Raw genomic sequence first — 16391 nt, 5'->3', positions numbered from 1 at the left:
CCATGTACTGTCAAATCTTGGTTGAGAACCTCCTTCTCTCAGCCAGGGCATTGAGAATGGGTCGTTAGTGGGTATTCCAGCATGACAGTGATCCAAAACACATGGTCAAGGCTACAAAGGATTGGCTCAGCGACCTTAATCCCATAGAAAAATCTGTGGAAGGAGCTGAAGGTTCGAGATGCCATGAAACATTAATTACTCAGAGGATCTGCAACGAGGAGTGAGACAAAATCCCCACTGAGATATGTGCAAAACTCGTAGACAACTACAAGACACATCAGACCTCTGTGATTGGAAACAAAGGTTTTGCCACCAAGCAAAGGTTTCAAAAGTTTTGCAAAGGGACCAAATATTTATTTCACTAAATAACGTGCAAATTGATCTATAACTTTTTTTGCATTTTTCGGTGTTGTTGTTCTATCACTGTTCAAATAAACCTACCATTAAATTTATAGACTGATAATTCCTTTGTTAGTGGGCAGACTAAAGATTTCAGCAGAGGTTCAAAAGGTTTTTTTCCCTGACTATATAATAATGAGGTAATAAACTGCCCTATTCTGGGAAGCATATTCAAGAGCTGATTAATTTTGACATCAGCAATTCTGAGTTTTCAGTTTCAGTGCATAACAAAAAAAAACAAAAAAAAAAACAAACAAAAAAAAAAACAGCAGAACCTCCATCTGTCAAAAAGAAGTATGACGAATCACAACCCATTTTCTGAGGAAGACACTTTAAACAGCATGAATTTTCATGTGAATCTTTACATGGTCAAGCCGCCTATATCTTTTCCCACAGCTGCTACAGGAATACGGTTTCTCACCTGTGTGAATTCTTACATGACGTTGCAATGAAGAGTTTAGTTTGAATCTTTTTCCACAGGTCCTGCAAAGATGTGGTTTCTCACCTGTGTGAATTCTTACATGACGTTGCAATGTAGAGTTTAGTTTGAATCTTTTTCCACAGGTCCTGCAAAGATGTGGCTTCTCATCTGAGTGAATTTTTACATGATCACTCAAATGTGACTTCTGAAAGAATCTTTTCCCACAGGTGTTACAGGAATGTGGTCTCTCACCTGTGTGACGTCTCTTATGGCTAATCAATTTGGATTTCTTTTGACAAAGCTTTCCACATATGTCACATATCAGATGCTTATGCCTGTTCTGAGGTTTACTCTGACTCTCTGACACAGAAGTGTTGTTTACTCTCTGACTGTGACTTCTCTTTCTGTCATATCTATTCTTTTTCAGCTCTGCATTTCTAGCTGATCCTGAGTCCACACGCTGGCTTTCGTCATGATCTCGGCTCTCTGCTTCAGGAGAGATGTGAGAAATGAACTGCTCACTGTTTGGTTCTGGTTCACTGTAGTCACTTTCCCCATAAGTCGGAGTCTCCATGAAAGTATCAGCCTCCTGCTTCAGTCCAAGCTGCTCTCCCTCCTGACTGCTGCACAGTTCCTCCTGTTCCTCTTTAATCTGTGGAGGCTCTGGGTCCTCCTGGTCCAGACTGGAGTTCCTTTCTTTATTACAGACCTGCTTCTCTCTGGTGACCATCTCCTCATCATGGACACTCTGCTGGTGAAGGTCTGAAGAGAAATAGGGAATAAATTAACTAATAACAAACATTTGAGAAAATGTATTCTGATCTGAATCATTAGCAGCTCTCTACGTAGTGACCATGTAACAGTGAAATTTAAAGAGTACAAAGTGACAAATTATTTGGGCACTGATGCAAATGACTTATTTCTTATTAATAAAGATCAGTTAAATGTGTGGATGTCTATAAATGTGTGAAATGTAGTGATGTTGGTGTGTTTTTTGGTAAATGAAAGTGGATTTCTCAGTTTAAGTGTTACACATTTGTGCTGCTTCAGAAACTTTTCTTTGTGCTCGCAGTGTCAAAGCTTTGTTACTGAGTGTTATAGTTTTAATGTGGCTTTTTTCTTAATCCAGTATAAGTAAGCAGGAGTTTCTTAGCATTTCAGTGTCTCACTCATTTGGGGGGGAAAGTAAACCAATGAACCAATCAGAAACAAATAACAACTTGAGTAGTTTTTCTACAGTGGAAATTGTAATGTCCTATTAGACAGATTACAAAATTCACTTTATCTCCTAGGAACAAGGCTGGCAACTCCTCCCCCTTTTGTGAGTGTGGACGCTTCATCTCTTTGCTCTTTAAATGCTTTGCTTCTTTTATTGATTTTTATGCTGATTTTTTCCCTTTTTTCTGTATGAGCTTACCTGCGATAGCTTCTGGACACTTATAGATCATTAGGACTAAAGTGTTCTTAACAGAAACAGCAAATTTTATAGTTACCTTATCCTCAGCGCTCTGTGTGTCTGTGGCCTAGACACAGCTGAAGCCTGATTACAGCGTCTGGGCACCGAACAGCCTCAATAGCCTGGAAAGGTGCTAACCGCTAGGCTAACTAGCAACAAGATGCCTCCCCTCTCCACAGATGACTACCACAGCCTCATGCAGAAGATTGCAGTACTGGAGACAAAAAATCATCGCTTAGAAGTAAACGTGGAGGTAAATGGACTGTGTGGAAATGAAACAACCTTGCCTTTGATTCAAAACAATGGCGATGAGCAAGCTAGTACACAGCTAAGGAGCACAGATAACATGACCAAGAAAGTAGACTCCGTGCATTATTATAAATCCTCAAGTGATAATCCCCCCTTGGACTGTCTTGGTGCAAAACCAAGACATAAATCATGTCCCCTGGAAGGGGGAGGACGTATCACAGGCAAAGCACAGCGAGCTGAAATCTCTGAAACCGACTGGCCTTCACTTCCTACGAGACAGAGAAGCTCTTCTACCCCTGTATACGGGAGGAAACAGGACTGGACAACCGTGAATAGGAAGGTTAACAACAAACCTCCAAAACAACTGAATGTGAAACTGCAGAACAGATTTGTATAGTATAGTATAGTGACAAAGTTGCTAAGTTGGCAACACTGACAAACACTAAGGGATAGCAGCACCCCTTTATGAAATGCAAAACACCATGATGCTGTGTGCAGTCCCACAATGACCAATTCATGGGACTGTCCTATTTAATCTGCATATGCTGTCTCTTCATGACATCTTTTAGGAGTTAGCTGTGATAAGCCATCTATCAAATATGTAAATGATACCCAGATTCATTTCTGTGCTCTCATTATGTTTGTGCCTTGGAAAAGTGGATGTCTGGACACAACTAAAACTTAATTCCATTCATCCTCCTTCAATTAAACAGAAAAAAAGACAAATCCATTTAGTTTACATCTTCAGACTTCAGACACTGAAGACCTGTGTAAAAAATTACAGAGCCTATCCAGGAAAACAATGTCGTAACCAGAAACTGCTCTAACCCTAGGCCGTAACCTTCCTACGCCTAACTACACATCATATCAATGCAGCCTTCAACATCTTGAATGGCATGGAAGGTTGAAAGGAGCTTCCAATTACAAAGTAAATCGGGGCGTAGATTTCTTACAAAGGTTTAAATCAAGCTTTACTTTCAATGGCCATATTAAAGCAACACCTCTGAAAGATTGAAGATTGTATGTGGCGTTCCTCAAGGTTCTATTTTGGGACCTAAACTTTTTAATTTATATATCAATGATATCTGTGACGTATCAAAAAGGTTACATTTCGTTTTAATTGCAGATGATACAAATTTTTATTGCTCAAGAGAGAATTTGAAAGATTTGGTTAAAATTATGGTTTCTGAGATGGTAATATTTAAAAATGGTTTGATGTAAATAAATTATCTTTGAATCTGACAAAAACAAAATTTGTGATATTTGGTAATGGTGTAAAGGAGGAATAAGTTATTATGTCTACTATTGGAGAATTGATTGAAAGAGTTACTGAATTTTGCTTTTTCGGTGTAATAGTATATGAAAATTTAACTTGGAAATCTCATATTGAGTATATTAGAAAGAAAATTGTCAAAAACATTTATATTTTGGGAAATGTTAGAGATTTATTAGACTACAAGTCAATGTGAATCTTATACTTTACATTGTTTTTCTCATACCCCAGTTATTGTATGGAAGCTTGAATACCATAAACCTTCTATACTTATTAAAGAAGAAAGTGATACGAATGATTCATAATGTTAAATATAGAGAACATACAAATAAATTGTTCATAAAATTGCAAACTATTGAAATTACAAGATTTAGTGAAACTACGGACACTATGTTTAAGGCTAAAAATAATACTTTGCCTTTCAAGTTACAAAATTTAATTTCAATGTGTTTGGGAGGTGAAGACAGCAGAAGAAAATATAATTTTAAGCATCAGCTAGCTAGGACTACACAAAGATTAATGAGTCAACGGTTAGGGGTATACGACTGTGCTGAACTCTCTTCATTATAATCTAAAGAGTTGTACAAATTTACATTGTTTTAAAAAGTGTTACATGTTTAAAACGATAAATCAATATGAAGAATATGAAAGAAATTGGAGTTCATAGAAGGGGATTTTTTTTCTCCCTCTTTCTTTCTCCTTATTTTATTCTATTTACTTTTTTTCTTCTCCTTGTTATTATGTGATGTGGTATATTGCTGATTGTAAATGTGTTGTTTGGTCTGTGTTAGGATTTGGAGATAAATGCTAGTGTGTTCCCTGGTTTATGGTGCCCACTTATATTAGTTGAATCGCAGATAGAGGGCGGGGTTTAATAAGAATATTTTCTTCTTCCTGCTCCTTTTCACGCATGGTTGGAGTGCTATATCACGGGAAAGCATGGTTTGTGTGTATGAAAGGATAAAACTGTTGAAACTGTTGAACCAAGTGTGAAATAAATAAATAAATAAATGAAGGCTGAATTAAATCCAAACCATTAAATTATTTATGGCAATATTAAACAAATACATAGGAATGCTTTCTTACATTTGCATAGTAACTCAAAAAATACCAATATCCTCTCTAGAAAAGCTAGTTCATGCATTTATTACTTCTAGTTTGGACTACTGTAAATTGATATTACTGGGATGTCCTAAAACTCCATGTAAGGCTTTGAGTTGATCCAAAGTGCTGCAGCAAGTGTACTGAAAGGAACTAGAAAGAGAGAGCATATTTCTACTATATCGGGGTCTCTTCATTAGCGTTCTGTTAAATCCTGCTTTTCACACACAAGTTCTTGAATAATCAGGCTCCATCTTATCTTAATGAGCTTATAGTACCATATCACTCCATTAAAACACTTTGTCTTCAGGCTGCAGATTTACTGGTGTTTTCTAGAATATTTGGCTAGAGGAGACAGACAACCTCTTTACTTTTAAGAAAGCATACAGTTAGGGCTGGATCAGGTAACCCTGAATCCTCCCATAGTTATGCTGCAATAGGTGTAGACTGCTGTGGGATTCCCATGATACACTCAGTATTTCTTCTTCAGTCACCTTTCTCACTCATTATGTGTTAATAGACCTCTCTGCATTGAATCATTACAAATTATTAATCTCTGGCTCTCTTTAACAGCATCTCTTTGTCCTTTCCTCCTGCCCTCACCCCCACCGGTCAGGGCAGATATCTGCCCTGCTGTGAACCTGTTTCTTCCTGTTAAAAGGGAGTTTTCCCTTCTTACTGTAGGAGTGCATTGAAGCAACTGTTGTTAGGATTGTGCTCTGTATGAATAACACAAATTTGAATTGAATAGAAATTAGAAATGTAGCTAAACTGAGAGATCCATTTATTTATTTCTTGAGGAGATGGCTACTGCAGCTGTCTTTTTATTGACTTTCCTAAAAGACACGACAGCTGTTTGTATAGTGGTCGCTACATTTGACAGCTATTCAAAGGTTTTTTCTTGTATTTCTGTCAGTGTTGATGGTGTACTTGCACATGAACCACTACACTGATGTGTCACTCCATGCCCTGCCACCCACTGGCTGACCAGTTATATTTGTTACATATATTCTTATATTATTATAAAATATAATTGAAATATATGAAAAAGTATTTTTGTTATGTTATCGTTTTTACACAGTGTTTATTATTCATTAATTTGTCAAAACCTATATTGTCCACCTAAGTGGACATGTAAAAAACTCTGTGAAAAGTACATGTTTAAAAAAATGAAGTTCAAAAAATTATTTTTTTCCCCATGTTTAAAGATGAATAAAAATACGAAAAAAAATCCAGATTGAGGTTGTCATCATTCATGTATGAAAGGGTTAAAGGGTCACATGATCTTATTTCAAAAAAGTATAAGCTAGCAACCATTATTGTAAGCTAATGTTTTAATCACCCCATCTTAGCTTTCTGATACTTAAAAAAAAACTATGTGGAAACATCTAGACTTATTTGCATTCAGACAGCTTTTTAATCTCCACTTTAAAGGCTGTAGGTTGAAGCCATTGCTTTAACACTCTGTATAATCTTAAAATGTATTGTTTTATCTTTAAGGCTCATATACCCTGATTTCTTTATATTACATAATTACCTCATGATTTGTATCACACATTTATGTTTTATCTTTTATTCTACAAATATGTATTGGAAGTGGACTGCACATTGACACTAGCAGAAACAGACAGAAGTGTTCTGAGGAATTTGATGGGGCAGGTCTCTCTGGACTAGTGATGTCACCAGAAGGTACAAAGCTTTAAGGCTCACTCTGCTAGAGGTAAACAGCGCTATAAAATTTGGTGTTAGGCAATGCTCTCTTTGCCCCCATTCTCTAATTCTGCAGGCCTTCTCCATGAGTCATATTTAGTTTTATTATGACCATCACAGTTTTACATACCTATTCTGTGTGACTGCATCTCAGGTTTCCAGACCATCTCCAGCAGCCTGAGCTGCTCTTCATCAGTCCAGACAATAATGTCTTCAGCCTCCTGCTTCAGTCCAAGCTGCTCTCCCTCCTGACTGCTGCACAGTTCCTCCTGTTCCTCTTTAATCTGTGGAGGCTCTGGGTCCTCCTGGTCCAGACTGGAGTTCGTCTCCTGATTACAGACCTGCTGCTCACCCAGACTCTCCTCTTCCTCACAGTCATGTTGTTTTGTGAGGTTTTGAGGAAAAACAGAGTGACAAGATTCTCTTGTTATATTTGTAATGAAAATGTTGCATTTTGGTGTTATTCTTGTATGTTCCCTGTAGATCTTCATCACCAGGTCATGTGATAATGTCCTGATCAGAGCAGGCGTTCTTTAGTTGGTCCATTTTATGATGAAGAAGACAGAAAGAAGGTGCATCAAACAGTTCTTTTTATGGGAGCAAACACAGAGCCTCAAGCAGAAATACTGTCTCAACAGGGAAAGTTAATAACCACTGTCACAACAGAGCTCAACACTGAAGCTCACAAAGTAAAAATGCCATTCTGGGATTTTGATTATGACACTGTGAAACGATGGTATGAGCTCCTGTAGAAACCAAATGTCTGTATGATATCAAGCTTGTTATAACAAAAGAGACTTTTCTTCAAAGAACTACTCCACCCACAATCCTAAACTGAAAAAGGCAATGTCTGAGATTGGTGGAGTTCACTGTTATTATGCAAATGCTCAAATTTGCAAACTAGAGATGCACCAATTGAGTAGCTCGCCGGCCCATTTCACACACATATGTTATCGTAATGGAGCAGCATGATAAGACTGACTGAGTCTATCAACATCACTAACATGTGTCATTAAAACGTTTACCTCTCTCTTATAAAGTCTCTGCTGTTACTAGGACCTAACCTATCAGTGACCATGAACCTGCACCAGTGCAACATAGTCCATCACTGGACACTGAACCACAGCACTGATAAATAGTTTTCACACTGTCTCATTAAGACTGTGTGTGCTCTTCCTCAACTATCACAGTTTGCTCCTCTGAATTCATCACCAAAGTAACAGCTTCCTGCTCTCAGCTAACATCAGCTTAGAGAAATCCTGGAGATGCTGATAAACTTTCAGATTTATCACCAATCAACCAAACACTGAAGAATCTGAGCTTGAACAGCACAGAGTTAAAAACATGTCCATACCTATGATGTGAGAGTTTCTGTCGGGTTTCCGGCTGATATCCGGCAGTCTGTGCTGACGGTTGATCTCCTCCTCATACTGGACGATGGTTTTTTGAACCTCTGAGAAGATTTCTTCACAAACAGCAGTTAGTCTCTCCTTGATGAACTCTCTCAGATACTGAGCTGAACTCATTGCTGCTGAGGCTGGGGCTGGGCGGATCGATACAAATGATACAGACATATTGGTATAAGACCCACACTAACGTGAAGGGATCAGTACTTTAGTTTGTGTTTCTCACAAATACGGGCCATTCAAGTCTGTCAGGTTTATATTGTTGATTGTCATTTATGCTTAGAAAAATAAAACCATATATGCTTAGAGGTGAATAATTGATTGTGTAGTGATAGGATGTGTGATCCTTAGTAGTTTGCAAAGACTGTGTGTCTTCCAGAGTGTTCTGGCATTCACACTCAGATCCTGGAGTCACAAGAAGAGCTCGTACCTTCTTTTATTGTTTTATGGTATAGCAAACACAAGTACATCTGTTTTAGTCTAGGTGCCTTTTGTTTAGATGAACTGCTGGACTGCAGGTTTAGGGAAGTCGTTCACAGGGTCACATCTTGATTTAGCTAGTAGGCCATCACTGTTTCCCTCATCAGATCGGTTGGTTTTTGAGCTGTTCTTTACTCAAGTGAACTGGCTTCACGCTTCTAAATAAATTACAGTACAATGTTTCTAAATCTCACTGCAACTGCTGCGTCACAATAATCTGTCCTGCTTCATAAATCTGTCCCATAGCTTATATAGTAACACATATCTTATTTTCCTATATCTACTTGTTGTAATTCAGTGGAACTTATTTCCTTCATCCATCAATTACCCCAGCTGAAGTAAAAATATTAATAACAATAACAATGAGCTGATTCCACATGATGTTTGTCATGTTTTCCTGTCTATGCTGAGCTCGTTATCACTTCAGCCACTTTATCACCATCTTGTCACTTTTTCCACCACATTGTCATTCTACCTACTGCTTGAACACTTTGCCCAAACTGCACCTCCTTTCCATTTACTAGACTCAGTCGTGAGTCTTTACCTTGCTGAACCACATCCCTACAAACACTCATCAGAGAGCCGTTCCTCAGTATTATATCACTCTTAACCTCCCTGCATGCTTATTTATCGCCGTTGTAGCTGAAACTGGTTCCACTCACCGAGCCGAAGACTTTTTCTTCTGGAGACAGTTTTTTAACCTCGACTTAAATCCGTCCTCGTGTCTCGTTGTCACGGTTACATTGCGCTCACTGTCCGTTTCATCCACATTACAGATTTACTTTCACTGTTTTGTTTTTTTTTTTTGTATTTTCCCCTCTTGTTTGACCTTTTTTTCACCCCCGCTCTTCTCTCCCGCCATCGACTTCTGTTCTTACTTCACTTCCTGAAACGTCACGTCGCTCTGCTGTTTCCGGTCCCTTCGCAGACCTGCCGGTCAAACCTCTCGTGGACCCTCCCCCCTCCTCTGTTTTTGTGTGTGTGTGTGTGTGTGTGTGTGTGTGTGTGTGTGTGTGTGTGTGTGTGTGTGTTTGTGTTTTCGCCTCTTGTTGAACTTTTTTCACCACCGCTCTTTCTCCCGCTATCGACTTCTGTTCTTATTTCACTTCCTGATACCTCTCTCTCTATCTCTCTCTCACACACACACACACACACACACACGTCACCCTTGTGACTCAAGGTAAATTGATGTATTCTAATAATGTAATTGTAGAAAACTGTCCCATCATTTGAATACCGCAGACCTGCGGACACAACAGTGGAGGTTCAAACATAGCTGGGTCAACCAAACACTGGAAACATCTAGAGTATTAGAAAGGACAGAAAAACGTAAATTCCAACTTGTATAAACTTTTGTTGCTTGAAATGATTAAAATACTGCTCTTATTTTAGGTGTTACATTATGTCCCTAGTAGCACAAGTGCAAAACCTTCCCGCCATTTTGGTTTCAGTTTCCCTTTTGAACCCTCCATTGTACCATGTAGACACACACAGAGTTAATATGTTCACAATTTATATATTGGCATCACAAACATAATTCATTCATTTATTCATTACGATACCTCACAGAGTGTCGTTATAATCACTCTGCCTGTTTTACATTTATTGTCCACTTGATGGCACAAAAGAGCAAATAAAGCATCGTAAAGCTTCAGTCCATGAACGAAGCAAATAGATAAAAGCTTCAATGCTCCATGGAGCTTTATCTTTCCACCACTAGAGAGTGCAAATTACAATGTATACAAGACAAATATAGTGGAAATGAAATAAAGTTGAAATAATTAGAATCAATACATTAAAATATATTCAGTAAAATACTTTGACTGCAAAAATGTAACACATTAGATGCACACTGGCCCTTTCCATGCTCTATTTTAACAGTGCTGGCCTTTGTGAGATCCATGTTATTTAAGCACAGCGGCTTAATGTTAAGTGAAATGTGTGTCAATGTTTGTCACGTATCATGTATGAAGAACTCACTTTGAAGCTTTGAAATATGTTCAGATTCAGATTTCTTTAAAATAATAATAATTATTATTTTGATTGCTGCTGAGACATTTAAAGAATATAAATACCCGTATAAATTAAACTCACATTATCAGCCATAATAACGAATTTCATCACAATATTTCACTCACAATGCTATATTATTGCTATTAGTTTTTAACATTTTGCAATATGAGCATATTGCTATTTATCACATTTATTTCCAGCTGCAAATTATGTCCTTAAATCTAAATGTTGTCAGTATCTGTTTTGTGCACTAAGGTAAAGTTCCCTCACTTGAGTTGTTTTTTTGTTTTTGCTGGAAAATTAGATTATTAAGCTGTCGATAATATCTGCTGTCAGTCTAAAATCTGCCTACAGTTGGGGTCATTTTAGCAAATACTTGTATTATCTATCAATTAACTTTGCTAACACATAAAAAATCACATATATGTTGCTGTATAAGAATATAACAAGAATTCAAATAGATGGTCAGTAAAGTGTCATTCAGTTGGCAATCTATCGCCATTTAAAAATTAGACGGCAACTATTTTCAAACTTTTAACAATCTCTTTGACAATGACTACAGTCATTTTCTTTTGTACATGCTAGGAAATTACGGTCCTATTTTTACTCGTGTGGCTGACCCATGTGTTTGGTCTGAATTTGGTCTGACTGGACCTATTCGCACCATCTTAGCTACTGTATACCGCCCCCCTGAACCTGTCTTCCTCAGTGATCTCATCTCTCACTCTGTCCTTCTAAGCAGACTTTCCTCTCTCAGCATCTCTGACATCCATCCGTCCTCCCTCCCACTTTCTTCTTTTACAGAATGCCTGACTTAAAATCCTGGTTCAGCTCTAATTTTCTTAAGCTAAATGAGGATAAAACTGAAATCCTCCTTATTGGCACTAAATTCAACCTTTTGAATGCAAATCATTTCTATCTGCTTATTGATAACTCCACAGTTTTCCTTTCTCCTCAGGTTAAGAGCCTTGGTGTCATCCTAGACAGTTCACTTTCCTTTAAATCTCACATCAATAATCTCGTTCTGCCTATTTCCATCTACGCAATATCAACAGATTACGTCCTTCTCTTTCCACCCAGTCTACATCCATTCTTGTCCTAGTCTAATTACCTCCCGCATTGACTACTGTAATTTTCTCTTCCAGGGTCTTCCTCCAAAATCCCCCCATAAGCTTCAACTGGTTCAAAATTCACTAAACTTCACTGGGTCCTTCCGGATAATATACAAACTTCTTCTGCTCACCGTCAAGGCCCTTCATAACCTTGCTCCTCCTTACCTCTCTGACCTGTTAAGCACTACCTCTTCTGCCCGTTCACTTCGATCTTCTTTTTCTATCCAGCTTTCTGTGTCTTCTTATGGCCTCACCACCACGGGAAGCAGAGCTTTTAGTTGCTCTGCTCCCAGGCTGTGGAACTCTCTGCCCCCAGATATAAGAAACATTGGTTTGCTCCCCCAGTTTAAATCAAGACTCAAAACCCATCTGTTCAAATCTGCATATTCACTGTGAACCCACTGTTTGTTCATTTTATCTTGTGCTTTTGTGTTTATTGCTCTTCTTTTGTCAACGTTGTGTTATGTGTTTTATTCTAGCATTATTATTATCATCATCATCATCATCATCATCATCATCATCATCATCATCATCAACAACAACAACAACAACAACAACAACAACAACAACAAACTATTATTTATTTGATTGTTTGCTATGAGCTAACGCTAGTCCACACTCCAAGCCACTTGGTGGCGGTAATGCGCCACGTCGTTGTTTGCTAACCGCCAAGAAACGACGACGACGACGACGAAGTTAAACGAGGCGAAAACCACAATAAGAGCAAAATGAAATCTGTAATGTGGAGAAAATGGGCAGTGTAACCGTGACAACGAGACACGAAGAGGGATGTAAAGTATAAAAAAATGGCCCAAGAAGAAAAACTCTTCGGCTCGGTGAGTGGAACCAGATTTAGCAACAACAGCGATAAATACGCCTGTAGGGAGATGAAGAGTGCTAAAATACTGAGAAACGGCTCTCTGATGAGTGTTTGTAGAGATGTGTTTCAGCAAGATAAAGACACACGACTCAGTCAAATAAGCGTTAATGGACTCCACAGTCTGCTGCCTGACAACAAAAGAGCGTCTGTGGGGTTTTATCCGGAGTACCTGAAATAGAAAAAAGAAAACAGAAACGGGGACAAAAGTTCTGTTTTAAAATGCATATTATAGCGAGAAATGTGACGGCTTGTCTGTTGTTATTATGTTTGATGAGCCAAGTAAGATGTAGATGTGGATAAATTAGCTATGAGATTAGGCCTCCCCCCACCACGGAGATGCTGTAAGAATCAAAGCAGCTCAGATTACTTGTTTCTTTCTTATTAAAGAGAATGACAAAAGTTTCACTGTGAGGACGTGATTTAAAGATGAAAAATGTCTAAATTGCACATATCATGTCCTGAGTAAAGGACTGGCATTTTTATGTTGGGGTGTCTGTTGATTCTCACTTGTCTTGGAAACATTGGTTAGGAAAACAATCAAATCAGTAAAACGCATATTACTGGATGCAACAGTTTGCTAGAATTGGAAGGAATTTGTCAGGCCAATTGTGTAATTGATTGATTCAAAGATTTTCTTTTTTCCTTTTCACTGCTTTACCCTTGTCTGCACAGGTGATGAAAATGGATCTGTGTTTGCCAAATGCCATTAAGATCTGAAGAAGAAGAGAGGTGCTGTTTGATGAAGCGGACTTAAGTTAAAGGAGAGACACAAACTAAAGTATTGATACCATCACGTTAATGTGGATCTGATACCATCGTCTGTATCACTTCTATCATTCTGACATGCAGTCAACATGTGGTGATGTGTAAGAGCTGACAGGCTCCATTCACATTTTGAGATCAGAGCTCAGACTAGTTTCAGTTATAAGGAAGAGAAACTCACACAGTCACTGACACTGAGAGGAGAAATGGCACAGAAAGGAGTTCAGCTGGACCGAGAAACCTTCTCTTGTTCCATCTGTTTGGATCTACTGATAAATCCGGTGACTATTCCCTGTGGACACAGCTACTGCAGGAACTGTATTAAAACCCACTTTGATGAAGAGGACAGGAAGGGAATCCACAGCTGCCCTCAGTGCAGGAAGACTTTCACACCGAGGCCTGTCCTGGAGAAAAACACCATGTTAGCAGCTTTAGTGGAGCAGCTGAAGAAGACTGGACTCCAAGCTGCTCCAGCTGATCACTGCTATGCTGGACCTGAAGATGTGGCCTGTGATGTCTGCACTGGGAGGAAGCTGAAAGCCATCAAGTCCTGTTTAGTCTGTCTGGCCTCTTACTGTGAGAAACACCTCCAACCTCACTATGATGCAGCTCCGTTAAAGAAACACAAGCTGGTGGCCCCCTCCAAGAAGCTCCAGGAGAACATCTGCTCTCGTCATGATGAGGTGATGAAGATTTTCTGTCGTACTGATCAGCAGAGTATCTGTTATCTCTGCACGATGGATGAACATAAAGGCCATGAAACAGTCCCAGCTGCAGCAGAAAGGACTGAGAAGCAGAAGGAGCTCGAGGTGAGACGACTAAACATCCAGCAGAGAATCCAGGAGCGAGAGAAAGATGTGAAGCTGCTTCAACAGGAGGTGGAGGCCATCAATGGCTCTGCTGATAAAGCAGTGGAGGACAGTGAGAAGATGTTCACTGAGCTGATCCGTCTCATCCAGAAAAGAAGATCCAATATGAAGAAGAAGGTCAGATCCCAGCAGGAAACTGAAGTGAGTCGAGTCAAAGAGCTTCAGGACAAGCTGGAGCAGGAGATCGCTGAGCTGAAGAGGAAAGACGGCGAGCTGGAGCAGCTCTCACACACAGAGGATCACAACCAGTTTCTACACAACTACCCCTCACTGTCAGCACTCAGTGAGTCTACACACTCATCCAGCATCAATATTCGTCCTCTGAGCTACTTTGAGGATGTGACAGCAGCTGTGTCAGAGACCAGAGATAAACTACAGGACATTCTGAGAGAGGAATGGACAAACATCTCACTGACAGTCACTGAAGAGGATGTTTTACTGTCACCAGCAGAGCCAAAGACCAGAGCTGGATTCTTAAAATATTCACGTGAAATCACACTGGATCCAAACACAACTCACACACATCTATTATTATCTGAAGGGAACAGAAAAGTAATATTTATGGAACAACAACAGTCTTATTCTGATCATCCAGACAGATTCACAGGATGTTATCAAGTCCTGAGTAGAGAGAGTCTGACTGGACGTTGTTACTGGGAGGTGGAGTGGGGATGGGGAGGAGTTTGTATAGCAGTCACATACAAGAACATCGGCAGAGTAGGGAGAGTGAATGAATGTTTCTTTGGACGCAACGACAAATCTTGGGCATTATATTGGTACACAGACAATAATAAATTTCGCCATAACAATGTCCAAACTCACCTCTCAGGTCCTCCGTCCACCAGAGTAGGAGTGTACCTGGATCACAGAGCAGGTATTCTGTCTTTCTACAGCGTCTCTGAAACCATGACTCTCCTCCACAGAGTCCAGACCACATTCACTCAGCCGCTCTATGCTGGACTTTTTCTTTATGGACTTGGAGCCACTGCAGAGTTGATTAAAGTCAAATAGAGAAGACAGGTTCATGTTGATCCCTGACCATTATATGTACTTGTGTAGTTTCTAAATGAGGCTTTACATTTTAGAAGCTGAGAAGTTCAGTGGTCCATTGATGTGTGAAAATAATGTTGGACTGATTCAAACTTTTGTTACGACTGTTGTCGTAATTTTAATATTCAAATCTGAGTGTGCAGGTGCCTCTCCATGATTGGTGCATCCAGTGGGACTTTTCGTACCGATTGGCTAATGACCAGGAGGCAGCATATAAGAAGACACCCCCCTGGACGGCCAGTCATTCATCCTCGGCCCATCCCAACTGGCAGACTGTGTGTTTACTGTATAGTAATGTTTGTTTAATGCAGGAGCATGTACGGGTGGACCACCTTTTTGTTTGATTACAGTTTTCTCCTGTTTTTGTTAGTTAGGGAGGTAAGTCGTTGTGGTTTGGTTTAATTCTTTTGAATAGGTAAGTTTGATTTATCCCTGAGATAGGCTCCCTTCTGTTTGTTATTTTGTCCTTAGGTTCGAAGTTATAATAATCTCCCTTCCTTTGTTTCTAAATTCACTCATTGTAAATAAATCACTGTCAAAAAGTATTAATTGCGTGATGTGCTGCTTTGGATCAGATGGGGATGGATCACTCTTATGTTATGGTCTTGCCACGCCTAGACAGACCATAACACTGTACTAACATTTATATACCTTATATATCATCAATATAAATCTAAATTTGTTCTTATGGCTGATAATCATGTGAGTTTACATTATACTACTCTTCATATTCAGCATGTTTGAAATCTGTCATCAGTCTGGTTAGTGGTTTTATTCTGTAGTTGCTGTAGTGGGTTGTCAAATTCTACTTGCTTCAAACGGCACATTTATAGGAAACAAGGAGATATGATGTATGACTTACCTTTGTTCTCGTCCTGGTTGCAAATAGAGTGCAAGTGTCAACCAAGAAAGGACAGTCCTGTCTCATCCTTTAACCAGCCACGACCTGCTCGTAAGTACACCTCTCCACTCACAACAATATTACATGGGACAAATGCATCCCATCCTGTACAGGCAGCACAACCCATCATAACAGCTAAGGCAGCATGTGCATATTGCTGCTCACCTGAACACCACATTAGCAAGTGCCCTGAGTTTATTAACTAGACAAAGAATGACTCAGCTGCTCTATGCTGGACTTTTTCTTTATGGACTTGGAGCCACTGCAGAGTTGATTAAAGTCAACTAGAGAAGACAGGTTCATGTTGAT

General features: G+C 39.3%; 2 protein-coding genes across 4 annotated transcripts; one reads left to right on the top strand and one right to left on the bottom strand.

Annotated features, from left to right (window-relative positions):
• Positions 1-628: 628 nt before the first annotated feature.
• Positions 629-9396, bottom strand: LOC146674026 (uncharacterized). 3 transcript variants are annotated; one of them, XM_085393433.1, is made up of 4 exons: positions 9158-9396; positions 7964-8146; positions 6740-6973; positions 629-1582 (listed from the first exon to the last, which is right to left on the bottom strand). In XM_085393433.1, the coding sequence occupies exons 2-4, from the start codon at positions 8133-8135 to the stop codon at positions 732-734; spliced, it is 1257 nt and encodes a 418-aa protein (XP_085249559.1). In that variant the 5' UTR covers positions 8136-8146; positions 9158-9396; the 3' UTR covers positions 629-731. The 3 variants fall into 3 exon arrangements, with proteins under 3 accessions (XP_085249559.1, XP_085249548.1, XP_085249570.1); XM_085393422.1 differs by having other exon boundaries at positions 7964-8152; positions 9158-9395; XM_085393444.1 differs by lacking the exon at positions 9158-9396 and having other exon boundaries at positions 6740-7140; positions 7964-8103.
• Positions 9397-12289: 2893 nt separating this feature from the next.
• LOC146674025 (tripartite motif-containing protein 16-like) lies at positions 12290-15949 on the top strand. Its single transcript, XM_085393092.1, has 2 exons — positions 12290-12456; positions 13173-15949. The coding sequence occupies exon 2, from the start codon at positions 13469-13471 to the stop codon at positions 15140-15142; it is 1674 nt and encodes a 557-aa protein (XP_085249218.1). The 5' UTR covers positions 12290-12456; positions 13173-13468; the 3' UTR covers positions 15143-15949.
• Positions 15950-16391: the final 442 nt, after the last annotated feature.

This window comes from Rhamphochromis longiceps, linkage group LG3 (genome assembly GCF_057381845.1).
Source record: "Rhamphochromis longiceps isolate RC_006_pf linkage group LG3, R_longiceps_female_GT1.1, whole genome shotgun sequence".
Taxonomy (NCBI): Eukaryota; Metazoa; Chordata; class Actinopteri; order Cichliformes; family Cichlidae; genus Rhamphochromis; species Rhamphochromis longiceps.
The sequence above is the reverse complement of the archived record's forward strand: the minus strand, read 5'-3'. Positions and strand labels throughout refer to the sequence as shown.